Here is a 27,335-nt window from a genome sequence, read left to right as displayed (position 1 = left end):
GTTTACAAACAGTCCCCTTTCCATCTTCATATTTAATGAAAGCTCTCCTAAAAAATGTAAATGATCTCCTAAGCGGACTTGCTGTAAGGACACGGTTTTGGTCTGTGACTGGAGGGATGAGCTGCATTTTGTCTAGTTCTAACAGATTAATATTAATGCAGCTATTTCATGTGGTCCATGTGAACAATATAAAGTGTTCGTTCTACTAAACACTTATAATTTGACTTCATTACAGAACAAGCCTCAGCCTCTGCAGCGGCTCTGAACAGTGCTCTGAGCTACATACAGTAAATGCTAATGTCGTCGGCTGCAGCGTCCATGTGCCATCATTAGAATATTGTGGGACTTTTGCAGGCTAACACGCACTAATTAGCAATAACAAAAAGTACAACTGAGGTTTGGAGGAAAGTTGTTAGGCCTTTGAGATGAATGTAGCAAGGATGTTGTTTGAAGTTTTACTAGAAACCTCAAACCTCATGACGGCACTAGAGGGCAGGTCGGCGTATAATCAAACTCACTAGGACTGATGAATGTCAGTAAAACTTGATTTCAACTCAGAATGTAAAGAATGAAAACTTCCAAATAACGCATTTTTGACTTAATATTTAAAACTGTGTCTAAAAAATGTAGTTTGTTCAATTTTGTTTCCTGTCCTTGAAGCACACGCTTGGTTTCTAAATGTTTTCGGGATGTTTTTCACCATAAGACAACGCTGCTGCTTCTTCAGTCAGTGTGACATCAAGCAAATCACTAACCAATATACAGGAGAATATGAAAGTAATTCATATTCATTTCCAGTTTATTGAATATAACTCTCATTGTGGAATCATCATTTTATAGTATACTAAGTATAGTAAGTAATTTTTAAGATGTAATCAGTTTTAGCAACTCTGCCATCCTAATGCAAAATGCATTTTAGACAATAGTTGATATTTATATAAGCCTTCATACACACACAGACACACACACACACAGACACTCAATCAACAGTATTGACATGTTAAAAAAATCTGCTGCAATAATAACAATGCAATGCTTATCCTGAGAATCCTTATTCCTTAAAAACAAAATCAATACACCAAAGGCTAAGGTTTCAGTTTGGCTTAATGATATACATGTTGCTGTTCTTTGGTAATCTCTGTAATTTTTCAAGTTAAATAGGAAATTTGTTTTAGAAGGGATTAATAACCGGAGCTTGTCTAAGCCTCATCAGGAAAAGCAGGAACGCAGGCGAGAGCTGGGATGAGCCTCTCGTACACGCCGATGCCTCTCAGGAAGACTTGCTCATTCAGATACTCGTTGTGATCGTGCAACAGGATCGGCGTCCGGTTCATAGGGGAAAAGCCGATAGCAGGGATTCCCACCTGCAGTCATTGACATAGACATCCAACATGTCACAATAAATAAAGTAGACGCTGTCCCTGCTGTGAAACCAGCCAGAACCTTTACTTACCGCTCGGATAAAACGGCTGTCAGTAGCAGCTGGAAAGATCTCTCTTTCCAAAGTCATATTCCTGCAGTGAACATATTGATATTAGGTTTAGTTTACACAATAAAAAGGAGCAGACCCAATAGAAATCAACAACAAATATGACACCACTACAGTCTATGTCAGAAATGACAGCAGTGTTCTATAGAGCCCCTAGAAAAAAGAAGACACAAACAGCTTTTTGTCAGAAACAGTAGACAAAACACTTCTTCCTGAACAAGAGAACAGGATTGTGGGAGCTGTGAGAACACTGGCAGCTTAGGTGTCAGGATTCATGGATTGAATATATTAAAAGATTTAGCTCAGTAAAACATTGAGGCTACGGAAACCTGTCTTTATGATCCACTTATACAGGTGTACTCACATTGCCTTGCAGGTTGAACTGAAGGTGCTCCACCACGGATCGTTCTCCTTTGTTGACGTGATATTCTGATTCATATGTTTCTGCAAAGGATGTTGTTTAAAGAAGCCTGTTTAACATTTGGATGTTTTAAATAGCACTAATAAAAACAGGGTAAAAGTTTACGCGTGCAGACCTGGGCAAATTCATATGTGATGCCCTCTCCTGCTTCCTTACACCACTGTTGGATCTGTTTTTCAAACTCCTGCAGGGCAAAGAGTTAGAAGTTATACTGAAAAAGTAACAGCTGAAGGGAAGTCTGCAGACACAACGTCCACACACACCTGCAGATTCACTGTGGGCGGGATTCTAAGGTCAAAACTGACGTCCATTTCAGCGGGAATGACGTTGTAGGCCACGCCTCCTTTGACCATGGTCATATTCACGGTGGTGACATCACCAAGTGTGAGACACTCACTGGTGTTTAACCTGAAACACACACACACACACACACACACACACACACACACACACACACACACACACACACACACACACACACACACACACACACACGACATTTCGGTAAACAAATAATCTGAGGCAAAATGTATGCATCAATATGTTTAAAATCATCTCCTTAAAGGTTTCCTGGAAACTTAGAAATAACACAGTCAAATTAGAGACAATGCTTTAAGACCACTATGCTAAATAAAATTTTATTAGTTATGTTAGGTTTCAAATCTCCATGTAAGTTTCTGGAAAAACAAATTAAAAGACCTTTAAAATAACAATTTGCTCTGCGTGGTTACTACCATGAACAAATCCACATCCTCACCTGTGTTTCTCCTTTTCTCTAAAGTCCATGAACGAGTTTATGATTTGTCGCTATTCAGAAAAAAAAAGAAAAAGAGTGACACTGATGAAAAATTCATCAACAGCTTTCAGCTGTGACGCGAGTTTGCCACTTACCAGCTTCTCTGCAGCTGTGTTCTCCACAAACCTCGACCCGTGGCCTGGGCTGCCAGGACAGTGGATCGTGATCCCTGAAGAGAAGAAATCGTTCCACTCCATAACTGACTTTACTTTCATTGACGAAAACTTAAATCGGTGGTATCTGATGAAAAGGGTGGTTGTGTGCATTCGCTACTCACACCATGGGTTCCTCTCTCCATAAAACACAGTGAAGGCCTCTCCAGGGTTAGCCAGACCTAGAGAACACACAAGCAGAGCAGTGATACGACTTGTGACACTGAATGTGCTCTGTGGTTAAAAAAAAGAGTTATGTGCAGTTAATGTTCAGGTCAGTGGCTTGTTAAATCCAGAGGAATACAGTTAGTTATTTACCTTCATCAAGGGCAAAGCCAATGTTTAACCTTTGGAACTCTGGATGCTCTACAAATGTTTCCATTCCCTCGCGACCTCCGACTTCTTCATCTACAAATCACAAACATGAAAATACACTTAATGTTTTTGTCAATGTTAATTCAGGTGCGTGAATATAATGTTAGACAGATCCACTTATAAAAAATCTAACTAGTCCCAACACAGGTTAGCTGTCATTTAAGCACAGCTTTGTCTCTGGGAGACATAAAGGCCAGAGTTCACCTTTGTTCTGCTTTAACTAAACAGATGTGCTTAGTCAGCCAACATGCACACTAACACAGCACGCTCAGTACATTATCACATCACCAGACTGCCAACAGGAGCATCTGAACCACAACACAACGTTATTTTAATGCAATTAGTACAAGGAAAGGGTGAGGATATGTTGTTATTATTAAACACGTGGTCCGTATAAGCCTACACTGTGTGGGTGCACCGACAGAGCACAGAGCCTTCAGAAGGAAGCATTCACAAATCTTACCAGGAACAAACATTAAGTGCACAGTGCGCATCAGTTTCCGTCCCTCTGCCTTCAGTCTTCTCACTGCCTGAATGTACCTACAGAGGACGGAAGCAGATACAGCAGGGTAGTGGCATGAATAACTAATAAGTCAGTATGCAGGTGGGCGAGAGTGTGTAAAAGCAGGTGTTTCTCTCAGAATGTAATCACAAGTGAAGTTCACTAGAACACTAGAGCACAAGTTACCAAGGCAGTTTATACCCACTGTATAGTTACACATTTCATGTCCTGTGTTCCCCGGGCATAAATGTTGCCCTCTGCATCTTTGAAAGCACTGAAAGCATCGTATTTCCATTGTTCCTGGAGAAGAGATTGATACCATATCTATTTTTTTTCATGTCTACACAGCTAATAACTGGATTTGATCGCCGTAAACAGAGACAGATGTCGTACCTGGTAAACAGGTACGACATCTGTGTGGGAGTTCAGCAGGATGGACTTCAAGTTCGGGTTTGTCCCTTCCCATGTCATGATTGACACGATTTTGCCTGGACAAACCTAGAAAGGAAGGTGAGGGAGCGACAGGGAGAGACATATGGAAGTGTAAGTCCTATTCCAAATCCAGCATGTAAGTAATATACTGTATGTGCTTTCAACATTGCTTTAACAGCCATCTGTCACACACACACCTCGATCTTCTTCATGGGCAGCTCAAGTTCCTCTGCTATTCTGTCCAAGAACTGAAGAGCACCATCTAAAATGAATAAACATACTCAGTTCATCTGGTTTACATTTGACACCGTAAAGAATAACATTTCCACAAAACCAGACATTGGTAACTGCCGCGTTAGCTCTTGTGCTGCTGTAAGGTGGGATTTTAAAAATGTCACGAAGCCAAATTGAAAACGCAGCTGTCTCTTGTTATTTGAGTCAGAGCGTAAAGGCAACCAGGCCTAAACATCTATTACTCTCCAAGGCGTTGCCAAATCAAGTGGGAGGTGTGGTGCCTAAAGGGTGGAGCTTGGAAATCTGATCAGCCGGTGTTGTGATGGATCTCATGTCAGGAGATTGTGCCATTTGATGTCATCCAACTCCTTCAGACTTCACTTCAGTTTTTAAAAACCTCAATAACACGGCCCCATGACAAATTAGTTACTCCATTAGCTTCGATTATAACATATCTGTCCTGTAGAGTGCATTTTAAAGTCTTGCAATTCTAGGTGTCCTTCAACTTGCGCAGTCAACAAAATCCGTTTGTGATCATTGACACATCTCACATAGAAAGATGGACTTTGATAAACCACAATGTGTTACATAACACAACAGCTCTGCCAGAAGAACAAGTAGTTCTACACTGTGTGTGCACCTTTTATTGACACTTTGTAAATGCACCTGACTTTGAACTATTATGTTTTAGTAAACTAACAAAATAACTGATATTTATTAGTCTGTCATGGAAGCAACGTGCACTTTGCAAGCTGAAAAAAGACACAACCGTTTTAATCCTGTCCCGCAGAAAAAAAAACACGAGCTACACCCACAAAGACAAGTATAAAAAATTCAGCCGTGACATTTCCAAAGGGCATCGCTTGAATCCGGCTCAGTGCCGCAGTGAACGGAGCTTTACCGTAGTCGGGCTGTGGGTGGACGGTTCTCAGGCGGAGGTACTCTCTGAACAGGCTCACGGACGGCTCCTCTCCGTCAGGACACACCTGTCCGCCGCCTACACCTGGACCGTCTTTGTCGGGCAGCATGTTGGGAAGTTGTCACTCCTCTGAACACACAAAGATAAAGGCAGTGAAAACACGCAGTGATCGGCCGTAAAGCCAGGACAACGTGAGAAGCATCCCCTGCTCCCTTTACCCACTTCTAAGGTTTCGTTGTCGCGTTAGAGGTGACTTAGCTTTAGCCGGCTAGCAGCAGCATCTACTAGCGCCCACCTAGGGGCGTCCCTTATAAACAGGCCGTACAGTAGGAGATAAACACGATCACGTAATAGCCCGTGACACACTTAATAGATGTATTGCCCAACACTCACCGCGTCCTCACTGTACAGTCAACAAGCCGCACATTGGGTTCAGCAGGTCGCGGACCCGGCGCTTACCGGCTGATGCTGCCTGGGCCTGTTCCTGCCCTTCAAAATAAAAGCCGGGTCACTTCAGAGCAACCATGTCCTGGTAAATACGCGGTTGATAAATGTTTGTGTGTTACAATGTTTATGTTCAATGTAAGCATTTACGACATTATTTTTGCATCAAAATGTGTGTAATTTGACTATACAAGCTTTAAACAGTAATAACGTCATAAAGTTTTATTTCCTCTTATGCGCTTTGACAGATTCAGTGATATTCATACCAATATAGTAGAGTGTATTTCTACCACTTGTTTATTTTTATTTATTTTGCCCATCAGTTCAATAAGCAAAATAAGCAACAAACTGTCAGGTGTAACTTGATCTTTACAACAGACAACATGGGCATAGCCAGAGTTGTACTTCAGCAGCTGATCTGTTGCTTCACCTTATCAAATAAGGAAGTACTGCTTCTCTGAAAGGGAAAGGACACACATTAAGTGTTTTTAAAATATTTGCTCATTGTGAGTTTTAATATAATGTATAATTTAGTATACACTAATCCTGTATATAAGCAGCATTTCAGTGTCATTCTCAACATGGAGGTAATATACATAGTGTAGGATACTTAGATCTGTACCAGTTCGTCATCATATTTTAAGGACTTATGTTTAGTTGGTAAAATCTTGAATCCCAAATGTGCAACTTGCAAAACAAACAAACAAAAATACATAAATGCAACAGTGTCAACAACTGCCAGTAGCTCTCATTTTAAACCGTTTTCAGCAAATAACAAAAGAAACATCAGTCCACTAAACTTTTAAAAGGAAATGAACAAACTGCATGAGGATTTTAGTCCCATGACATCTAAAACATACAAACTCCCATTTTATAATGTCAAGCTATGCTCACATTTTAAATGTTTTCTTTTTGCATGATTGTCCCAACATGTTTCCAATACATATATACATATAACGTTAGTGTTATACAAATAAATGTGAGGTAATTTTTTGTATTTTATATAGTGTATTTTTTACACTGTGTATCAATTCTTATTACTTTAGTGAAGCATGTATTTCCTAGCTGGAATATTTAGCAGAAGAGGAATCTGTGAAATGTGAAGCAAAGTCGCGAAGTCATTTCAACCCAGACCCTGCTACATTTACATATTTACACTACATACATGTCACCTACAAAAGTGGCAACACTGAAGAAAACACATTCTACTTTTTTACATGCAACAAGAGACGTAAAACACATGAAACAAAACACATTTGATTAGGCTGTAGCTATTTCTAAACAAGCTGAGATGATCTAGTCTTGTATTATTGGGTAACAAGCCACTGTTTCCTTCTTTTTATTTTTTCTGCCTCCTCTGCTGTTCATCTCATTTGAGTTTGCTAAGGAAGTCGATCAATCCCTGATGAAACTCCCTGGGTTTGTCCATGTAGCATGCATGCCGCGCTCCCTCTAACTTGAGCACAGTGTGGTGAGGAAGTTGTATGAGGTTCTTGTGAGACTGGGCACCCAGATTTGTGTCCAGGGCTCCAAACACAATGAGAGTGGGAGTCTGAAAAGCACAGGAGCAAGAGATCAGAAAGCGGTATCACTATTCATCTTAAATACACTCGTACTACTTCTAAAACTGGCTAAACTATCACTGGCTCTCTTTATGCATTTTGGCAATAGAGATGGAGGTATGTTTAAATTACATTTTAAAAATGAAAGGAAAATTATTTTGAAAAATTGCTCCAGCATATAAAACAGGACAAAAGCCGCTCAACCTAAAACATGACCTTTAATATGAATGATCTTGTAGTGCTAGTTTTTTCATTAACACCCGCATACACTTGACACGCCTATTTATAATAGTATAACCAACTGAACCCGAAGTATTATTACACACTGATGAAGTGTAAAGATAAATAAAATTATTTACCATATAGTTCTAAAGGCCAGAATTGGTAAAGTGGATGATCATGTGGAGACCATATCCTGTAAAAATGCCTGTGCTAAATCTAATTTTGAATGTATTAATGTGGTTGCCATTGTGATTACATGGTACATTAATTAAATTAATCCAATTAAGTTAAACCACAAACACCCTGACCAAATACAATCAACGATAGATGGCAGATTATTAGATGGCAGCACATCTCTGGTGCAAAATTCATTACGGCTTCTGAGTGCCTTACCCAATGTAAGCAGTGCTAATTGGATAGATAAGACATTTAACAAGCACAAAGAGATTAGTAATGTTTGTGTTCTATTTGTGTCATTGTGCCCCCTAGTGGCATAATTTGGTCATACTTGAGTAGCCATATTGCCACCAAATAGCAGGAATATTTCAACTTTATGTTGGTCTGTTTTATTTTAAGTAACAAATTAAGAAAGCCTTCCCTCACCTGAATATTTTGGTACTGCTGCGGAGTGTAACTTCGAGTACCCACTGGTGCAATGGGAATGAAGCCATGTAGCTCAGCACTGTTCTTCATGAGAAAGGGGATAGAGTAATGCCCACTCATAGAGGGGCTCAACAGCACAGCTGCCCTAACGCCCAAGGACTCCATGAACCTGGAAAGAAGGTCCACTCTATTCTGGTCGGTCTTCAGCGCTTCTGAGTCGGGGGATTTTCCGTACCCTACAAAAAGTTTCACATGCTCACACCAGTATTTGTAGTTCATAACTTAAAATTATTTATGTCAAGTTCATTTCATGTCACATCTCCACTTCTTTGTAGGTGTTTTTAACCACAATCTATTCCTTTCAATTTACAACAACCTACCTGCATGGCTGTTTATAGGTGACATTTTTCTAATAATTTTAAAAACTGTGATTTTGTAGATATAGATCAGTATATTACTAGTTGCTGTTCTAAACACTTAAGGGTCAGCTTCTAAACAAACATATAAATAGCAATTAGAAGTAAATGTTTCAGTTTTCTAGTTGGATGATTAATAGTCGATAATTACCGGTATGTATAACACCACATTGGTTTTACCTGGCAGGTCCATTGCTAAGGCCTGATAACCATTAGTTGCCAGCAGAGCCATTGTACCCAGTTCTTCCCAGGTTTTGGATGTGAAGGCCTGGCCATGCAGCAGAACCACTTGCAGCCTGCAGAAATATTAGTCACAATTTTTAAAATTGCAACAGTTCCCTCCTAAGCAGAGGTTTTATAAAATGCAGAGATTTGACCAATATAGCATATTAAAGCCATAGCTTAACCGTACTGAAATAGTTACTAACTACCAACCAGTCCATCCTATCCAAGATAAAGTCTAGCAGCTCACCTTGGTAAAATCTGTCGGCCAGCTCCATCAATAGGTAAAGCCTCCCTGAAAAACAGTGGGGGGTCTCCAGGCAGCTGACCTGTACGAATGGACACGTTGCTAGTTAAGAGTGGAGGTGGCGGGGTGTTTAAGAGTCCCATTCTTTGTGCTTCAAAAGATGGCTCCATGCTGCCCTGGCGAATGGATGGCAGCAGCAGGTACAGCAGTATCGTGGCCAACAGCACCAGACCCGGAACAACCAGACGATTACGCAAGAAATTCATTTTGTCGAGATGAATGATCTAAGAAAAGTGGCAGAGTGTCATATTCTGGAATAATGAAAGAACAAAACACGCTTCATATGGGGTAATGTCACTACTTCTGTCAGGCTGAAATCTTATACCACAAACGTTCAAAAATATGTGCTTGACAATATTAAGAGCCCCGAAATTAATCAAGAAATCAAAATATTCCACCCCTTCAGGATGAAAAATGTCTAGTAGTTTAGCTATAAAATGCTAACAGTAGCTAGATGCAGCGTTAGTAGCAACTGAGCATCTACACAGTGGGATGCGCCAAAACACAAGATACAAAAAAACAACAACATACCGACAGAAAGAGGATACTCAAACGCGTTTACTGGCAGAAAGACGAGGCTGTTTGCTTTATGTCATGACTCCTGCATGGCTGGTTGCCATTGATGAGAAAGGTTGTCGATCCTAGCAGTAGCCTTTAGCTTTACACACAGAAAAGAAATCTCTAGCCTGCTTATATTTCTTTGCCAATGAGTACACTTAAGGCGTTCTTATTAAGAGATTGGCGACGAGTCATAACTGGAAACTCGTTATGAATATTCAAATGACAAAGTACAGAAATGCGAAGAAAAGTATTTATCTGTCTGTTGCCTGTACCTATTGTAGAAAAAAGAAAGCAAGTTTTCTGACCGGAGCACAATGCGAGTTGCACATAACAACTGCCGCACAATACACGTCATTTCCTGCGGTGGCTTTTTCTTGACGTTTTTTATTATTATTATTTCATCAATAGCTTACAAACATAACGACAATTAGGAACAAGGCATAATGAAAAGCCGAGATACAATATCACTAGACTACTGTTTGCATAGAAAAACTCAACAACAGAAATTACATTGATTGATTGATTCTGTTTTAATATTAAAATGCACTGAAAAAAGATAAATATGAAACGCTTTTAAACACGTTTCCCAGATCTGGCTTCAGGTATTATAATTATATACTTTGACAAGCAGCTTATAAATTATTATCCTGAACACAGCTAGTTTTACAAAAGGTAGTGATAAAGAGCAGTAAGTAAGTCATTGTTCAATCTAAACAAAGTTGTGAATAAGCAAAAACATTGGTAAAAATGTTATTTTGATCATCATCAATTCAAATGCAATAGGATCACTTTTAGGATACATAGGCATCTTTTTATATAGTAAGCAGATGACCATACAGACTTTGCTGATTTGTATGGAAATGAATTTGCAAATAGATGTAGTTTCATTTTTTTATCCATATCACAATATTATCATAATATATATAATCCAAAAACACATTTCTGCCAATCTCAAAACACTGTGGTATGACAGTGAAAGTTCCTAAAGTCCTATTGTATAAAACATAAAACATCCAAAAATAACAGGAAATACTGTTTAATTATAACCTTAATTTGAAATGTAAGTTTGATATTTTGATTACTCTAGTTCATTTTGAAACCCGAGTTCAGGGATGCCCTTGAATGCACACTGGAGAAGTAACAATTTATGACATGATTTGTACTATATACAATTTCTAAATAATTATGATCTTGTTTAAGTTCATGGAAGCTAATGTCTTTTATAACAAACACTAATTTCTTTTCAGTCATAATTCACAGCAAACACATCTGTAACATAACACATTGAGTGGAAGAAAAGAACTGTAATGCACTGAATGTATACATACAAGTTTCTAAATTCAGTTTAGAAAAAAAAACACTTAATGTGCATAAAAAAGCCAGAACCACCTCAACAGACAACTGGTTAAAGTGCAAGTTTGAAGTGTTTAGAATATTATCTATGTGAGTCTCCAGTTTTCTGTTTGTTTAGCAAAACCTTCCAGTAATAACAATAGTCATAATTTCAGATAGAAAAATACTTTTTGAACACTGCTGTAGCAATAAATACACAGAATACTGTACATATGAAATTTCCCTGCTAGCTTTAATCTAGCAAGTACAGAGTTGTTATTTTGCAAGAACCTACTGACAACCCTAACACAGCTGATTAGGCCTCAGACTCTTGGCAAGTCTTAAAGTTTCCAGCATAACTTTAAGAACAGAGAGCTCATATTCTTGCTATGCAACTTGTTCCACTTGTTCTAGGGTCCAGGTGGGATTCTTTTTGGCTACAATTCATATCAAGCAAACACTGACATTAGGCTTAATTTGTTTGTTTACTTTGCCTTTCAATATATGTTCCCTTTATTAATAAACTAAATCTACCAGGCATTGTGATGTTAGTGTCAGCATAAAAGCACAAAGATTCAGAAGAGATGAAGATGAAAACCATAGAAAGAAATACCCAAAATAATCATAACTCAAAAGTGCACTTTGTAGCTAAGGCACATTTGTGAACTGAAACAGGCAGGTCCAGCCATGTTGTTTCTATAAGTCAAAATGATTTATGGCCTTCTGGTACAAAGCACCTATTGTATTAAAGTCTGCAGAGAATTTGTCCCAACACTTAACAGTTTGCTCAATACACAGACAACAGCAATATAAAATTTAACAAAACTTAATAGTTAAGTTTTTTGTATTCTATTGTTTGTGTCTATCACAATAATACATAAATAATAAGACAAATTTACATTTGTTTCATAAGGCATTCATCTGTGAGGCCATTCCCACAATCAAATATAAAGTAATAAACGTTAACAGTACCCTTTCCTCTGGAGGTCATAGTCAGCATGGACCATGGCAGAGGCCATAAGGAGTTGTAGTGATTTTTCACACATGATATAATTTCTGTAAATGCATCACTATCAATATAGTGAAATACCTTACCATTCCATTTTCATGACATGTTTGGTTTGCTCAGGATAGCAAAGTGAAGAGTCCTATTGGAAGTAAAAAGCACAGAGGCCAAGTCCCTATAACAGAGGAGCCTCTGTTCTGCCCTTTTTCTTTCAGAGCACAGGCCTCACCTGTGTACCCACTGTAGCACTGGCACTGGAAGTGTGTGCGGAAAAAAGCCAACTCGGTTTGGCCAGGCGCGCCTGTAACCTTCAGCTGGCCACCCTCATTTGTGATTGTGTGTGTTGAGGGGTTTAGATGCAGATACACATCACTATCAGGTACTCTACGATGACACCGACCGTTGGATTTACACCGCAAGTCACTGCATTCTTCTGCTGCTGTGGTCACATTGAGCAGGTATTGACCCAGTAAGCCCTTCAGATACTCGTTTAGTGTGGAGCAGCTTGCCTGAAGAATTAAAAAATATGCTTATATTAACCACATACCAGTGGACAGCACAGCAGAGTACTGATGACAGATAGATAAATAGATGGACAGATAGATGAAATATTGAGCCCACAGTGGGAAAATTCAATTACTGGAACAGCCACAGAAAACAGCAAAGAATTATGCATAATTGCAAGAAAAAGATGAAGAAATCAGCATAGAAAGGACAGTACTCACAATGCTGCTCGCATATGAAGTGTCGCCCCAGAAGATTACACCGGCTGCTCCCAGTGAAACACTCTCACCAATGGTTGAGACAAGATCTGTCTACAAAACAGTTACACACACACACAGTTCAGAAGTATGCTCTACAATAAGGGAGAAAAACTGATTTAACTGGCCCTAGAATGATGTTGCCCTGTAGACCAGATACAATGATTTTACTACAGCGTTACAGTTAATATGGTGCCTAAAATGCTACAGAACACAGTGGATGTGCACCACTGTTACTTTATCCAACTAACCTCTGTTAGGAGGGTCATCTGACTGATGTAGGTAGGTCTGGTATAAACAAAAACAGGACGCGCTGTCCCATTCCCAACAGAAGCTAGGCGCATCGCCTCCTTCACTCTGTTTCGAACAAAGAGGCGTCCATAATTTGTAGAGCGTAGCACCGAGCCTATGTATATAGATGGAAAGAGTGCTGTACACTCCATCCATAGCCAGTTAAGTTGATCGTTGCGGGCCATCTCCACCACAGGGCAGCGGCCTGTGTAGTTCGTCAGACCACCTTTGTAGTCATGATTGTAACAATCAGGAAACAAGTAAAAGCCCCACAGCTGATTGGGCCTCAGACTCTTGGCAAGTCTTAAAGTTTCCAACATATATTTGCGAGCCGACAGCTCAAATTCCTGCTGTGCAACTCGTCCCACTTGTTCTAGTGTCCAGGTGGGATTCTTTTTTGCCACCAATTCCCTGGATTTATTTCGATAAATATCTTTAATATCCCAATTTCGGATCCACAGTGGCCGCCATTCCTCCCAGTCGATAACAGCCAGCCCTTTTGCCTGTTGGTCACGTATATATTTTTTCACACCTTCGGGCATCTTCTGGTAGTGCTGAGTGAGGCTGGCAAGCTGTGGAAGGCCTCCATTCACTGCTGTGCCACCACGCTCAAAATAAGGATACAACCCAAGGCGCTCTTTGTAAAAAATTGTAACATTCTGCCGGACAAAGCCTTCATTGGGAGATGCCACAATGTCAAACTGGCTCAGAGATAATGTTACACGATGTCGTGGGTCACACTCCTGTGTTGGGGCATTCCAGGCAAGAAGAACTGGCTTCTGGGAATATAATGGCCATCTTGTCTGCTTTACATCTGCACACAAGACTGTCCACGAAGTCACAGTCAGAAGCAACACAGAAATCTGTCCAGCTGTGGTGGAGACAGGGTGAAGTACAGTGTCCATGGTCACAGCTTAGCTCCTTCCTTCTTTTTCTAAGAAGAAAAATCAAACAAAACACATTAAGCATTCAACAATTTTTCTAATGATAAAATATGTCTGCTCATACAGTCAGTAATGATCATTAAGCATCTACAATAAACTTAATTTCATGAAGTATCTGAAAAATGAAAGAATAAATTGATTGGATAATACGAAAGTTAAAGAGTAAACTCAGAACGTTTAATTCAGTTAAAAAGAGCTGTACTTTTAACAGTTAAGTTATCCACTTTTCTCTCCCGTAACTTAGCCAAATTAGCTCAAACTAACAAGCTAACTTCGCTAACATGTTTCTTCTTCGTGGACAGTCTAACCTGTTGCGCTGCAGCCGGGAACATGGGCTTAGTCCATCCATGTAACATCAAGGAAATTATTTTTCCAGTGTCTTGCCATATAAATATAAAAACAATCCCATCTACTGTCTCGACAGCAAGTCTCCCACCAGGCTACAGAGAAACTATCACCGGAGCGGCGATGACTAGAAAGGTTGCGCAACAAGAGGTCAAACTATTGAGTGTTTCATTGTGGGGGTGCGTCTGAATCAACGAAATTGATAATTTATGTCGTTTTTCGATTTGTATTTATAAATCTAAATTAAATGTTTTAATGATTTTTTAAAGTACAAATTTAAAGATATTAACGTTTGGCGTAAATGTGATGGCAAACTACATTCCTGTAATGTCTATCGCTCCCCAACGACAGACTACAATAGTCTGTTCCCGATCCCCGCTGTGAACGGGACTAAATATTAAACCAAGTCCCAGCAGTTCAAACGTTGGACGGCTTTGTACTAACCCGCCAACTAAAATAAACTTTGAACTGAGAACGTAAATACTAACATGAATGATGCCAAATTATAAAAGGTTCCGTTTTTCACACATCAATGAATGGAGCCGTAAATTCCAGATTACAGATGGATAAATGATGGTAGAAGCAGATTTAACTTAATTTTCTTTAAACGCATTGAGAAATCGGCCACATCGTTTTTTATTGTTTTTTGTACAGCATTTTGGGCAACTGCGCTGATTTATTAAGTGCTCTCATAAATATTGGATTGGAACATGTTTACAGGATCGTGTTTTATATCAATGTTCTGTTTTTATTGAGGAAGGAAGGAATATAATATTAACTCACTGACAATCTAATAGGACTTGGTGGATAGTAGATTGAGTTAAAGAGTTAAAGAACTTTCACTCAACGACATCTGAGAGAAAAACATTACACTTATTTCAGTCTCTGTTCAGTACGTTTTAGTGGTATAATGCACATTATTGTTATAATTAGTATCTATCCAGTCACTGTTCATGACAATATATGATATTTTAACAGAAGTTTTTAAAATGTGTTTTACTTTAAAAAAAACAAAATTACCTTTCTTAGCTTTGATGAGAAATCAGTCCAGTTTTTTAAAACAATAAAATATTATACTTTTGCTGGTCCATGATCACCATTTACATCCTATTCACCAGAAAGAACAGCAGCACACCCCTTGTATTTAAGTTTCCAGCAGACTCCGCCTGTTTGACCTCTCTCCTACACCTCTCCATATGGGTCGTTCTTCCTTTCCCTTTTAAAGCCAGGAAACTATTGGTCTATTGGTTTAGGGTTTGTTTTAATATCATCTCAACCACAAACAGTTTTGCTTAACTTTAATAAGCATTTTTAGAGACGAGTTTCATGTTTGCTTAAGTCCACCAAACACACATCAGATACTGCAGCTAAGTGGGTTTCAGTAGATATTTGGAACATTTTCTGAGTAGTTGATCATGTGTTGCAAAATGTTTTATGAAAAGTATTGTTGTTACGAGCCTGATGTGATGTGAACATGACTGTAAAGATAAGGGAAAATTAAGACAGTGATATATTTAATCCCATGGAGACCAGTTTTAGACCAATCCAGATGTAGCAACTCAAATAATCTAATAATAGGGAGTAAAAAAGAGAGTACTATCCTCACCCACTTAGTCATTTCAGTACTTACACTACTACATAAGATAAGGAGAGCTCATTGTCAACATTTTGAAATTGAACTTAGTAGAATTATATCTTAGGTGTGTAATGTAATTCTTTAGATGCCTACTAATGTGTATATATACACACTCTATTCTCACCCTCCGCGGGTGGTCTCATCCACTTTCCAAGCTCGGGTCCTCTACCAGAGGCCAGGGAGCTTGAGGGTTCTGCGCAGTATCCTTGCTGTTCCTAGGACTGCACTTTTCTGGACTGAGATTTTGGATGTTTTTCCAGGGATCTATCGTAGCCACTCCTCCAGTTTGGGGGTCACAGCCCCTAGTGCTCCGATCACCACAGGCACCACTGTGGCCTTCACCTTCCAAGCCTTCTCCAGTTCTTCTCTGAGCCCTTGGTATTTCTCTAGTTTCTCATGTTCCTTTTTCCTGATGTTGCCATCGCTTGGTATTGCCACATCCACCACTACGGCTTTCCTCTGCTCTTTATCCACCACCACAATGTCTGGTTGGTTCGCCATTACCATTCTGTCAGTCTGGATCTGGAAGTCCCACAGGATGTTGGCTCGCTCGTTCTCTACCACCTTGGGAGGTGTTTCCCACTTTGACCTTGGGGTTTCCAGTCCATACTCCGCGCAGATGTTCCTGTATACTATGCCAGCCACTTGGTTATGGCGTTCCATGTATGCTTTGCCTGCCAGCATCTTACACCCTGCAGTTATGTGCTGGACCGACTCTGGGGCCTCTTTGCACAGTCTACACCTTGGGTCTTGTCTGGTGTGGTAGATCTGGGCCTCTATGGCTCTGGTGCTCAGGGCCTGCTCCTGTGCAGCCAGGATGAGTTCCTCTGTGCTGTCCTTCAGCCCAGCCCTTTCAAGCCATTGGTAGGATTTGTTGAGATCAGCCACTTCAGTTATGTTCCTGTGGTACATCCCGTGCAAGGGCTTGTCCTCCCATGATGGTCCCTCTTCCAGCATCTCATCCTCTGTTCTCCACTGCCTGAGACATTCACTCAGCACGTCATCTATCGGGGCCTTATCCTTGATGTACTTATGGATCTTGGATGTTTCATCCTGGATAGTGGCTCTCACGCTCACTAGTCCTCGGCCTCCTTCCTTGCGACTAGCGTACAGTCTCAGGGTGCTGGATTTGGGGTGGAACCCTCCATGCATGGTGAGGAGCTTTCGTGTCTTAACATCTGTGGTCTGTATCTCTTCCTTTGGCCACCTTATTATTCCTGCAGGGTATCTGATCACTGGCAGAGCGTAGCTGTTTATTGCCCGGGATTTGTTCTTGCCATTGAGCTGGCTTCTTAGGACTTGCCTTACTCGTTGGAGGTATTTGGCTGTTGCCGCATTCCTTGTTGCCTGTTCAAGGTTGCCGTTCGCCTGTGGTATTCCAAGGTACTTGTAATTGTCCTCAATGTCTGATATTGTTCCTTCTGGGAGTGAGACCCCTTCTGTGTGGATTACCTTGCCTCTCTTTGTCACCATCCTCCCACATTTCTCGAGCCCGAATGACATCCCAATGTCTAAGCTGTAGATCCTGGTGGTGTGGATCAGCGAGTCGATGTCTCGCTCACTCTTGGCGTAGAGCTTGATGTCATCCATGTAGAGGAGGTGACTTATGGTGGCCCCGTTCCGGAGTCGGTATCCATAGCCAGTCTTGTTTATTATTTGGCTGAGGGGGTTCAGACCTATGCAGAACAGCAGTGGGGACAGTGCATCTCCTTGGTATATGCCACATTTGATGGATACTTGGGCAAGTGGCTTCCCATTGGCTTCAAGGGTGGTTCTCCACAACCTCATCGTGTTTGCAATGAAGGCCCTTAGAGTTCTGTTGATGTTGTACAGCTCCAAGCATTCAGTGATCCATGTGTGTGGCATTGAGTCATAGGCTTTCTTGTAGTCGATCCAGGCTGTGCACAGGTTGGTGTGTCGCATTCTGCAGTCTTGGGCGACTGTTCTGTCTACCAGGAGTTGGTGTTTGGCTCCTCTGGTATCCTTACCAATGCCCTTCTGTGCTTCGCTCATGTATTGACTCATGTGCCCACTTATCTTAGCTGCGATGATGCCTGACATGAGCTTCCATGTTGTGGAGAGACAGGTTATTGGCCGGTAGTTGGATGGGACTGTGCCCTTTGAGGGATCCTTCATTATCAGGATCGTTCGCCCTTCGGTTAGCCATTCAGGGTGAGTCCCATCCCTTAGCAGCTGGTTCATTTGTGCTGCCAGGCGCACATGGATTGCAGTGAGCTTCTTTAGCCAGTAGGCGTGGATCATGTCAGGGCCAGGTGCTGTCCAGTTTTTCATACCTGAGACTCTATGTTGGATGTCTGCCACCGTGATAGTCACTGGATTCTGTTCAGGGAGGTTGCTGTGGTCTTCCCTCAGATCCACCAGCCACTGTGCATCACTGTTGTGTGATGCCTCCCTTTCCCATATACCCTTCCAGTACTCTTCAGTTTCCATCCTTGGTGGGTCTGCTCTGCTGTTATTACCCTGCCATTGAGAGTACACTTTCGCAGGTTGTGTTGCGAACAGCCGGTTTATTCGTCTGGCTTCGTTATCTCTGGTGTATCTCTTTAGGCGGCTGGCCAAGGCTTGTAGCCTTTGCTTGGCAGTTTCGAGTGCTTCAGGTATGGTCATCTGGCTGTACCTCTTAGGCATTGGTCTTTTCATTGCACCTCTCTGGGCCTCTGTCATTTGGCTCACTTCCCTCCGAGCTGCCTTGATTTTTGCCTCCAACCTTCGTTTCCATGGTGGGTATTGTTTCTCATGGCTCCCATGGTTGCTCTTATAGCCAAGCACCTCTAGGATCACTGATGCTGAAGCGTATATCAGCTCATTGGTTTCTGTGATTGTTGTGGTAGGGATCGCTCTCAATGCTGCATTCACATCTTCCATGAGACTTTCTGATGGTACTTCACTTAGCCGTTGTAGTGGGGTTCGGGGTTGCCTGTTCAATTTCGCCATGATCTTATCTTTCAGGTCAGTCGCTGCCTCGCTCAGCGTATCTGTGCTTATTGGGGCTTCGTACCCAATTTCCGGTTGGGGAGATGGTGAAACCTCCCCTCTGACCTGGCGTCCTGGCTCCCCCTTGCCGTAGCATTTGTGTTGTATCTCGTCAATCTCAAGTTGAGATAGCAGTTGCCGTTTGTGGATGTTGGAACACTACTAGTTGCTTCGCCGTCAGCTTTGAATGTGGGTTTCTCCGTTCCCATTCACCGCACATTCTTTGCATGTAACTCCTCTTTCTTTTCTTTTCTTTTCTCTTTATGACCTCTTTCTACTGACAGCTCCTGAAGTGTATAATGGAAAATAGTTGTCCCATTACACTTGATTTATCGTGATAAAAAAAGGAACAAAAACTTGCTTAGCTTGCTTTGCAGTTTCATGTCCTAAAATATGGCTGACCTTTGTCTTCAAAGCAAAAACATGGGTGGTTTGGGTAATTCTAATTGTTGATCCTCAATAAGACACTTGACCTTGTGGCCTTGCATATTATTACAGTTTAATAGAAAAAAGTAGTTGTTGCTCCATATTACCCACAAACCCAGCTGAGAAGAGGTACTTGTCCAGAGCACAAAGTAAAATCATTTCATGGAAGCAATAAAGTGGAATAGACTTTGGCACAGCCCTCTTAATCCTCCAAGGAGAACACCATCAAAGGCAGCTTTAGAGAAACCCCTTTCCCATGGAGGCAGGACCGAACGCTTTCACTCCGCTCATTATTACATACACGCACAATAGCTTTTCTCCAAACAGTTTGAATTTGCAATTTCCTCTGTGGACATCTAATTCAATTACAGGTAGATCCCAGGCAGGAGCATTATTTCTATTGAACAGATTGTGTTGGTCGACTTTACTCACCTGTAACATAAAATCTAAAGTTACCATTGTTTATATATTGTATCCATAAATATTTCTTCCTCATGCCTCAGAAGCACACAATTTGACACATACAAATAAGAAAGCACCATTACACAGTTCAACGTTTCAAAATGTAATTAAAAAACAGTTATAATAAATTAAATGAAACATAATGTGCCAAAGCAGCAAAGAAAAGAGGATCTCTCATTAGACTCACTGCTGCTATGTACATGTGACTCCGATGTCAGTGAAGTCAGTCCAACCAACATTATGACATTTATCCACTTCATATTTGATGGGCCATTGATTGTCAACTACCCGAGGACTATTACTGATATGCAGATCTTGCTCCATGCATAATAAACCAAGTCATTATGGTGTAAAAATGCCTAGTGTGTGCACTTGTCACTTTATATATGATGGTGACAGAACAAAAAGAACTGTTTATTTTCTCCTTGAACTCCTGGAGCTCAATGAATCATACCAGACATCAATCCGCACCAATGAATTCAGGACTCATTTCACCCTGTATGTGCACACACATTCACATGCACCAAAATTATGACCTGTATACGGAGTCAGTTTTCCCACCACAGCGCCCTTTTCGATCTTCACTGGTGACTTATTCAGTGTCTAACTGCACACAAGCCATATAACAGATCACATGCAGAGGCTCAGCACACATTGCATTAGCCTGTCCACATAAGGGCATCAAATATATCAAGGGATCATGTTATTTTAAATTGTTTCAGGCTTCCAGTTGTCTGGCAAACTGAAGGATGGAGTTGACACAGTAGCTAGTCCGAGACACTCCATAGTCATGGTCAGGCTTCACAGAGGACAACTGGGAAATCTACATGGATGCACGGATGGTCCAGCTTTATAATTCCCTGGAAGAACGCAAGAGAGACTAACATTACTTTGTCTGATAAGACAGAGAACTGGTTGAGTTACATCCTAGCTGAAGTCTCTGTATTTCCTCACCTGAGGTGTTAGGTTTTTCTGAATTCTCTTCAGCTTGGCTTTTTTGCGTCCATTTTTTGTCACTATTGCCTCCTCATAAAACTCATGTGCCAAGTCACCATCTTCATCAAAGAACATTGAGCTGAAGAAAGAAAGATAAAAAAAACATGTCAAACCTTTATCACATTACGGGCAAGACTGAGTTGGTGCTTGGCAATATTACAAAACGTAATACAATGTGCAGATACTGTATTTACAGAGTGGTTTCAGTATGTCAACATCCCAATCATGAGAATGAAAAACACCCAGAGGTCAACAGAGATTATTCCAAATAGATTCCAAACCAAAGCAATCAAAAACATATGCTTACATGGGCATTCAAATCTCAGGTATTGTATATAACACCATTTTTGATAAGTCACCACATTATAACATTATTACTGTTTTATTGAGAAACATTTGATCCAGAGATTAACACCCTTTTCCTACTATTTATTTACTCTAATGGGTCACATCATTGTAGCAAGGGAAGAGGTTTACCTTCGTCTAGTAAACACAAAAGGTGTTGCGCCGGGGAAACTTCGGACTCGTGCCAGTGACTGCTCGTTTCCATCTTTGGTTGAATCATCCACACTACCTGAGCCAGAAAAAGGCCAAAATCCTCTGGATTTGGAGCCACTGCCACCCATCTTCAGCTGCAGCTCATTATTTTCTTGGGTCACGGTACTGCCAGTGGTGCTACAGTGTTGCTGTACCACATGCAATGAAAGCTTCAAATATAGGACATATGAAAGAAAACAGGTTATAGTTTAGTCTTCAACAAAAGTTGGACACCAAAGTCCATCATCTTTTTAATGTAGCTTGTCATTTTGTATTGGGGAAGAGGAAAACGTAAAGTCAGTACACACAATGTCTGGTCTATGTTTGTGAAAAGCAACAGACAAAACGTCTCCCTTAAAATAGATAACGCGTGGCCATGTTGGGCTACGTTGGGCAACGTTACGCAGATACAGCAGGCCACTGACAGGACAGTCAACAACACGTATATTAACACAAGCCTCCCAGCGCCGCACACCCCACTAGTCCTGTGTCATGCTACCAATCACGTCAAATTAGTATTTCAAACCCCCGGAACACACTGGTAAGCTCTGCTTACGAACTACAGTTCACTGCTCGGTGGTTAGAATATGTCATCTACACAGCTACAACTAACTCCCCTTGCATCTGTTCACCGATACAAGCATAAAGAGTAAAGCGTCACTGCTGCCTGCAGTGTTACTGGAGCTATTGTCACTTCATGCCCTGGCTGCTAACATGACCATTAGCTCCAGACACGTAGCATTAGCCAGGTCAACATGTTTCTATTTGCTTTAGACAATAGCCTTTACTGGCGCTGCCAACGCTAACATTCGCTGATTATATAAGTGCTCTGATTCGCTTCACATTACACGAGCACATACCTAAAGAGCGTCGATTCACGGGGAGGCAATCTTTGATTATTTTATCTCGGTGGTCTGCCAAATCTGTACAAAGACCTCATCACACTGACACAGCTAAGCTAGATGTTTATGCTAGCTGACGACCAAGTTCTTCTTCTGTGTTTTGTGTGCGTCGCACAGAAAGGTAAAATTGAGCTCTCGCCACCTGCTGGACAGGAGAAGTGACAGCAGCTACAGTGTGTAACTAGGAAACAGCAACTGTGTCAGTCAATTACTTAAACTTAACAAGAGCTGAACATTCTAACCCGTTATTGCCTCCTGCTAATCTCCTGCTTTATCTATTTTACGTATTCTATTTGATGTTAAATTCTTTGGGCAACAAGATGTTGTTTTAGAAGTGCTATATACATAGATTTGATTTGATTTAAATATGTTTAGTTTTTCTTATTATTGAGGCACATGTGGAGCAAATTTGAAAAAACAAAACAATTTCACTTTTTATTATTTCTGTTTTGTACTACTACACATTTTCCCATTAAATATATGATGAAATAACTTAGTATATTATTATATTACATTGCATACCTGGAACCTTTTTAATAACACAAGAATCAGGGTCAGGGTTCACTTAATAGTATGACTTTAAACTGAGTCAAAAAGTCAATGACAAAGTGCAATTTAGACTTTAAAATTCAACTCAATAAAGGGACCTCACTCTTGTGGTTGACTAAGAGGAGAATAAATGCAGCTACAGGTTGATAAATTATGCAAGTAAGTATTTTCATTGAATAATGGATGAATTTCAACTGGCTCAATGATTTATTATTAGGTAATCAAAATATAAATGTAGTTTCACATTTTAACACGTTCAATCCATTTCACAGATTCATTAAAGTGCCAAAATTGAACAGTTCAAAAACATAATTCACTAGAAACTAGATATGAACTTAATACTTTACAAATGATCAATTCAAGCAACACTTACTTTGAGAAACAACTACAAGGTATTAATCCATGATCATCAACATAAATTGTGTGCATTAAAAGTTGCAGTGCTGTTGGTGGTAACAGCGGCATCCCTGCTTGATTAGCGACCTATATTCAAAACTGTGTCATCTTTCCTTCAAGCCACTGAAAGCTTCCTTGATGCTTCACATCACAGGAGAGACCTTAAATATGGTAGAAGGTTCAAGCGGGCGTAGTGATCCTTGTCATCGCCTGTTTCATCTTTTCTCTAGCGAGCGCATATCGCTTCACAATCTGCCGCACGCGCTGTTCTTCTTCACGCTGCAGGATCCGCAGGAAATTGCATAACTCTGGAAAACTGAATGCGTCCCACTATGGAGGAGATAAATGATGCAGGGAGAAACAATGGTTGTAAAAGTACATACTGTAAATATTTATTGACACAATTAACTCTGAGCTGTAGAAACTTACATTGACGTCTCCTGTCTCATTTTCTTTCAACACCAGACTCAGAACCTTTTCACTGGGCCCAGCACACAAGCGCAGGTGGAGAGGGCGTTCGTCATCTGACAGTTTGCGCATGGACACTAAGGGGAGGAAGAATCCACACGTCAGGGTTTAAGTCTCATCCCTGCTTTGTCCCAACAGAAGCACCAATGTTACCTTGACTCGGCCTCTCAGCGCGCTCAAACAGGGCAAACTTGGCCGGGTTGTCCACCACGGTGAACTTGTTCAGCAGGGCCTCGATCACTTCCCGGACCCGCGTGTGGGAGCTTATATGCAGGTGCTTCGCCGTGTCTTTAGGGAGGTAGAAAGACGTCCGCCGCTTCATCCGTCTGCCCTGCTGACCTTCCTCCTCCAGGCTCAGACGAGGAGGGAGGGAGATGGGCCGGACTAGCTGAAAGTGGACCTTAATGAAACCCGTGTAGGACCCGTCTTTATTCTGTGGGGGGAGGGGGGGGGGGGGTTAATGGGGAACCTAATTAACATGCATTACCGTAAAAGCACTTCACTCACAGACACCATGTAGAGGTTGCTGTTGATCTGAGCATTGTACTCCTTAATCTTCTGTTGAATCTCAGCGGCACTCAGCTTCTGTTTGCCCAAATCGACCTGTTCGTCCTGCGGGATGAAACAGACACGATGCCACAGTTCTGAACAGTGAGCGTTCTGCAGCGTTCCCCCGCGTCATCGTGGAACGGCTCTCAGCTTCCCTCTGTCCGCCTCCTGTCTGAACTCTTTTAACCTCGGCTCGTCTGTCTGCTCCTCCCTCACAATAAAACCTGTCAAAGACGCGTCAAGGGTCGAGCCGCTCCCCGTGCCACCTGCTCAAATGATCCTTCCATGACATCCTGTCTACATTTCTTTGAAAGATCATCACAAAGTCCCATCTGTTGTTCTCCTGTCAACCTCTGTGCTGGATTCATTTGTGTTTTTGATTTGATTGGCTGTGGCGGTTCAGATTTGTCAGCTGTCAGTAACATCTGTCTCCCTTCTGAAGTTGTTAAGTCGGCCCCTCCCTCCAGCTTTCTCCTAAATTACGTTCCGTGTAGACGCTTCCACAGCGTTGTTTGACTGACACACAGTGGACAAGCTGTTGCTCTGAGCGTCCTCTCTACGCCACAAACAGACGCAGATCGGGGCTCAGGCACATGAAACAGGGAACTCACACCATGGCCACTCACCACGTTGGTGTCCGTCTCGACGCCGTCGACGGAAAAGTCGTCCCGGCCTGTTACCAAAGCTCCATCTGAGCTGCAGTCCAGCTGGATGAGCGGTCGACAGCGGTAGTGACAAGTGTAACTGCAGTCTGAGGAAGCAGAAATGATTCATGCTTGACCTCCAGTGGTGTGACACTATACTTAGCATCTTTATTGACAGATCATATTCCAGAAATTCCCACATATTCCCAGGCTGTATCTGTATCACTAGACTTGAACTGTTCCTCGATGCGGCGATAACATTTGGGATGAATGGAAAAAACAACACGAGCATCCTGCTTTCTGGCCACACTGGACGTTGAAGATATCACAGCTCTAGCTTTAGACGGACGTTTATACAGGATTTATCTGCACGGGCAACTTCCATCACCCTTAGCAACAATAAGGAGTCTGAGGGAAAGGAAGTTATGGGTGTGTCACTGGAAAAATAGTCTGTGGTACTGATAATCGTGACATATTACCGGACTTATCTTTTAAATGTGGATACACAGGAGTTACTCACGTGCACAGCGTAAACTCTGCCTATAGAGGCCCCAGATGAAGTCGCCACACAGGTCACACCAGGTCAGGTGAGTGCGACTGAAGGGCTGGAAGTCGTGACCGTCCGCGGCCTCGGAGGCGGTACATCCATGTGCTTCGATGCTGACGCTGTCTCCCACCAGGCGGACGACGTGGAAGGGGCCGGGGGGGGCGGGGTTGGGCGGCGGGGCCGCGGGAGCCGCCGGAGCCGCCAGCTCGATCGGATCATTTACGCTGAGATCCTTGAGCTCTATAAGCTCACATTTAGACATCCTGTCCTTGATACGCGTGAGCTTTTGCTGAGCATGAAGAAGGAATGGAGTACACTCAGCCCTGAGAGAGAACTGCATGAATGCATGCGCGCTCACATCTTTTATGAGGGTCCTATGAATCAGGCTTGGATGACATTAGGTCCACCTCCAGACTCTGCTGTACAGGACGCGGTGGCCATCGACTTGTTAGGATCTGTCACACACAATAAAAGGTGAATCAGGAAACAATCTGACACATTTCAGTTCACGCAACAAACGTGTGTCTGTGGTGTATAATATGCTCCAATACAGAAAAACAACAGATTAACACTTGTTATTTGATGTGATTAGGATCCAATCCGGGACAAGAAGACGAGTTTAATCCGTTTGCTATCTGGAAACAACTTGTAAATATTTTTCTGCATGGTTTCACAAACCTGCATGTTTTAATAGAGGAACATTTGATCAGAAACCATGTAAATATTTTACACCAATCATTTAAAAATCAGAAAGTCAACAATATTTTGGTGGAGGGTACTTTTACTTTGACTCAACTAAATTACTATAAGAAAAATATTAAATCTTTGGTAATTCTGAAAAAAGTTATATTAGTGACAAATTGTAGATGTTAGTATAAGGCATTCAAGTCTCACGTTAACTTACAGGGAGAGGTTGTAGCGTTCCTCCAACGAGGTGCATCTGAAACTTGGTGTCATTAGTTTCCCTGTGGAGCCGCATTGTGCTCTGAATATGAAGAACCCGAACCCGTCCTGCCAAGTGGGTCACCGCGGCGGAATTTCTCTCACAACAGCCCATTGTAACCAGGATTTCGGAGTATTTTTCGGGTTTGTCACATCAGATTTTTTTTCTTTTAAGCGACAATCTTTAAGCCTATTTTATTCTTCTTTCGCCTAATTTTTCATTGTCTCCCGATCAGTTTGGTTCGGTTTAATCCTCCGGTCAGAGACGGGACCTCGGACTCAGTTGACAGCGACGCACAGCAGCAGATCGTCGCGTTTTCTACAGACTGTCGGTTAAAAACGAACTTACCTTGTTCAGTTCATCTTATCGGACATGAGATTTGCTGAGTGATGGCAGTTTGTTGTTTGTTGAATTAACGCCGTTCGGTCCTTCGCCCGGACGCACGCACTTCGGTTTGCGCATGCACATTGTGAGTGTGGGATTAGCGTCTAATCTGTGTATTAAAGCATCCTGAGAGGAAGAGGCAGGAATCCCTGCGCTCAGAGTGACAGGTCAAACAGTTCATAAACACGGTTATATCTGAGTAACAACACAAACAAGAAACCAAAGACTAAGGCAAAATCAGATATCACTCTGCTCCATATATAATCACATTTATTTTTACTTTTATTCTCTATGAAGTCTACAGTAAGTCATCAAATACTAGTCCTAAACTAATGAAGTATCCATTACAGGAAATCTGCAATGATCTAAAACACAAATAAACAACTCGACTATTAAAATTGATTTGGTTAGAAGCAAAATGTCACAGTTTGGGTCTTTAGTTTTGACTTATTTGATACAAGCCTATAATGAAACAGAAGGTGTCCCGTAATGGTGAATATCAGTCTGGAAGGAAAAGACTGTTTAATCTTTGATTAGGAGCCATTTGGACGTGTCTCAAAAAGGAA

The 27,335-nt window shown here is 41.5% G+C and overlaps 5 protein-coding genes across 7 annotated transcripts; all 5 read right to left on the bottom strand.

Moving 5' to 3' along the window:
* Window positions 1-760: 760 nt before the first annotated feature.
* LOC114856169 (aminoacylase-1-like) lies at window positions 761-5,839 on the bottom strand. 2 transcript variants are annotated; one of them, XM_029151896.3, is made up of 15 exons: window positions 5,714-5,839; window positions 5,303-5,449; window positions 4,365-4,429; window positions 4,129-4,233; window positions 3,941-4,035; window positions 3,697-3,773; window positions 3,177-3,266; window positions 2,984-3,040; window positions 2,802-2,875; window positions 2,668-2,717; window positions 2,174-2,318; window positions 2,026-2,094; window positions 1,854-1,933; window positions 1,454-1,514; window positions 761-1,364 (listed from the first exon to the last, which is right to left on the bottom strand). In XM_029151896.3, the coding sequence occupies exons 2-15, from the start codon at window positions 5,427-5,429 to the stop codon at window positions 1,200-1,202; spliced, it is 1,260 nt and encodes a 419-aa protein (XP_029007729.1). In that variant the 5' UTR covers window positions 5,430-5,449; window positions 5,714-5,839; the 3' UTR covers window positions 761-1,199. The 2 variants fall into 2 exon arrangements, with proteins under 2 accessions (XP_029007729.1, XP_029007728.1); XM_029151895.2 differs by lacking the exon at window positions 5,714-5,839 and adding an exon at window positions 5,539-5,692.
* A 199-nt stretch (window positions 5,840-6,038) lies between these two features.
* abhd14a (abhydrolase domain containing 14A) lies at window positions 6,039-9,989 on the bottom strand. Its single transcript, XM_029151898.3, has 5 exons — window positions 9,628-9,989; window positions 9,040-9,320; window positions 8,748-8,863; window positions 8,152-8,387; window positions 6,039-7,316 (listed from the first exon to the last, which is right to left on the bottom strand). Exons 2-5 carry the CDS (start codon window positions 9,300-9,302, stop codon window positions 7,134-7,136), a joined length of 798 nt encoding a protein of 265 aa, XP_029007731.1. The 5' UTR covers window positions 9,303-9,320; window positions 9,628-9,989; the 3' UTR covers window positions 6,039-7,133.
* Window positions 9,990-10,431: 442 nt separating this feature from the next.
* Window positions 10,432-15,447, bottom strand: hyal2b (hyaluronidase 2b). 2 transcript variants are annotated; one of them, XM_055508732.1, is made up of 4 exons: window positions 15,357-15,447; window positions 13,008-13,981; window positions 12,721-12,810; window positions 10,432-12,504 (listed from the first exon to the last, which is right to left on the bottom strand). In XM_055508732.1, exons 2-4 carry the CDS (start codon window positions 13,950-13,952, stop codon window positions 12,115-12,117), a joined length of 1,425 nt encoding a protein of 474 aa, XP_055364707.1. In that variant the 5' UTR covers window positions 13,953-13,981; window positions 15,357-15,447; the 3' UTR covers window positions 10,432-12,114. The 2 variants fall into 2 exon arrangements, with proteins under 2 accessions (XP_055364707.1, XP_029007724.1); XM_029151891.3 differs by lacking the exon at window positions 15,357-15,447 and adding an exon at window positions 14,300-14,478.
* Window positions 15,448-19,440: 3,993 nt separating this feature from the next.
* tusc2b (tumor suppressor 2, mitochondrial calcium regulator b) lies at window positions 19,441-22,406 on the bottom strand. Its single transcript, XM_029152035.2, has 4 exons — window positions 22,248-22,406; window positions 21,328-21,557; window positions 20,809-20,929; window positions 19,441-20,714 (listed from the first exon to the last, which is right to left on the bottom strand). The coding sequence occupies exons 2-4, from the start codon at window positions 21,474-21,476 to the stop codon at window positions 20,649-20,651; spliced, it is 336 nt and encodes a 111-aa protein (XP_029007868.1). The 5' UTR covers window positions 21,477-21,557; window positions 22,248-22,406; the 3' UTR covers window positions 19,441-20,648.
* A 291-nt stretch (window positions 22,407-22,697) lies between these two features.
* On the bottom strand, window positions 22,698-26,877 carry rassf1 (Ras association domain family member 1). Its single transcript, XM_029152194.2, has 7 exons — window positions 26,734-26,877; window positions 25,416-25,897; window positions 24,878-25,002; window positions 24,210-24,314; window positions 23,856-24,135; window positions 23,664-23,779; window positions 22,698-23,564 (listed from the first exon to the last, which is right to left on the bottom strand). Exons 2-7 carry the CDS (start codon window positions 25,780-25,782, stop codon window positions 23,415-23,417), a joined length of 1,143 nt encoding a protein of 380 aa, XP_029008027.1. The 5' UTR covers window positions 25,783-25,897; window positions 26,734-26,877; the 3' UTR covers window positions 22,698-23,414.
* Window positions 26,878-27,335: the final 458 nt, after the last annotated feature.

The sequence above is a fragment of the Betta splendens genome, chromosome 5, assembly GCF_900634795.4.
Source record: "Betta splendens chromosome 5, fBetSpl5.4, whole genome shotgun sequence".
Lineage (NCBI taxonomy): Eukaryota > Metazoa > Chordata > Actinopteri > Anabantiformes > Osphronemidae > Betta > Betta splendens.
Note: the sequence above shows the minus strand (reverse complement) of the source record. Positions and strands in the feature narration are given on the sequence as shown.

What these genes read in the sequence shown, in the direction of transcription:
- rassf1 (XM_029152194.2), bottom strand. Translation starts at nt 25,782, where the DNA reads ATGCAGTTCTCTCTCAGGGCTGAGTGTACTCCATTCCTTCTTCATGCT. An exon ending in GCAACCTCTACATGGTGTCT is followed by an intron (nt 24,136 to 24,209) that starts GTGAGTGAAGTG and finishes CTCCCCCCACAG; the next exon opens with AATAAAGACGGGTCCTACAC. An exon ending in CGCTGAGAGGCCGAGTCAAG is followed by an intron (nt 23,780 to 23,855) that starts GTAACATTGGTG and finishes TCCTCCCCTTAG; the next exon opens with TGTCCATGCGCAAACTGTCA.
- abhd14a (XM_029151898.3), bottom strand. Translation starts at nt 9,302, where the DNA reads ATGAATTTCTTGCGTAATCGTCTGGTTGTTCCGGGTCTGGTGCTGTTG. An exon ending in GGCCGACAGATTTTACCAAG is followed by an intron (nt 8,864 to 9,039) that starts GTGAGCTGCTAG and finishes ATATTTCTGCAG; the next exon opens with GCTGCAAGTGGTTCTGCTGC. An exon ending in AGCAGTACCAAAATATTCAG is followed by an intron (nt 7,317 to 8,151) that starts GTGAGGGAAGGC and finishes TGTGCTTTTCAG; the next exon opens with ACTCCCACTCTCATTGTGTT.
- hyal2b (XM_055508732.1), bottom strand. Translation starts at nt 13,952, where the DNA reads ATGGACACTGTACTTCACCCTGTCTCCACCACAGCTGGACAGATTTCT. An exon ending in AGATGACCCTCCTAACAGAG is followed by an intron (nt 12,811 to 13,007) that starts GTTAGTTGGATA and finishes ACTGTTTTGTAG; the next exon opens with ACAGATCTTGTCTCAACCAT. An exon ending in CTTCATATGCGAGCAGCATT is followed by an intron (nt 12,505 to 12,720) that starts GTGAGTACTGTC and finishes TTAATTCTTCAG; the next exon opens with GCAAGCTGCTCCACACTAAA.
- tusc2b (XM_029152035.2), bottom strand. Translation starts at nt 21,476, where the DNA reads ATGGGTGGCAGTGGCTCCAAATCCAGAGGATTTTGGCCTTTTTCTGGC. An exon ending in TTTGTGTTTACTAGACGAAG is followed by an intron (nt 20,930 to 21,327) that starts GTAAACCTCTTC and finishes TTCTTTCTTCAG; the next exon opens with CTCAATGTTCTTTGATGAAG. An exon ending in AGAAAAACCTAACACCTCAG is followed by an intron (nt 20,715 to 20,808) that starts GTGAGGAAATAC and finishes GCGTTCTTCCAG; the next exon opens with GGAATTATAAAGCTGGACCA.
- LOC114856169 (XM_029151896.3), bottom strand. Translation starts at nt 5,429, where the DNA reads ATGCTGCCCGACAAAGACGGTCCAGGTGTAGGCGGCGGACAGGTGTGT. An exon ending in CGCCCACAGTGAATCTGCAG is followed by an intron (nt 2,095 to 2,173) that starts GTGTGTGTGGAC and finishes TTTGCCCTGCAG; the next exon opens with GAGTTTGAAAAACAGATCCA. An exon ending in TCACATATGAATTTGCCCAG is followed by an intron (nt 1,934 to 2,025) that starts GTCTGCACGCGT and finishes CATCCTTTGCAG; the next exon opens with AAACATATGAATCAGAATAT.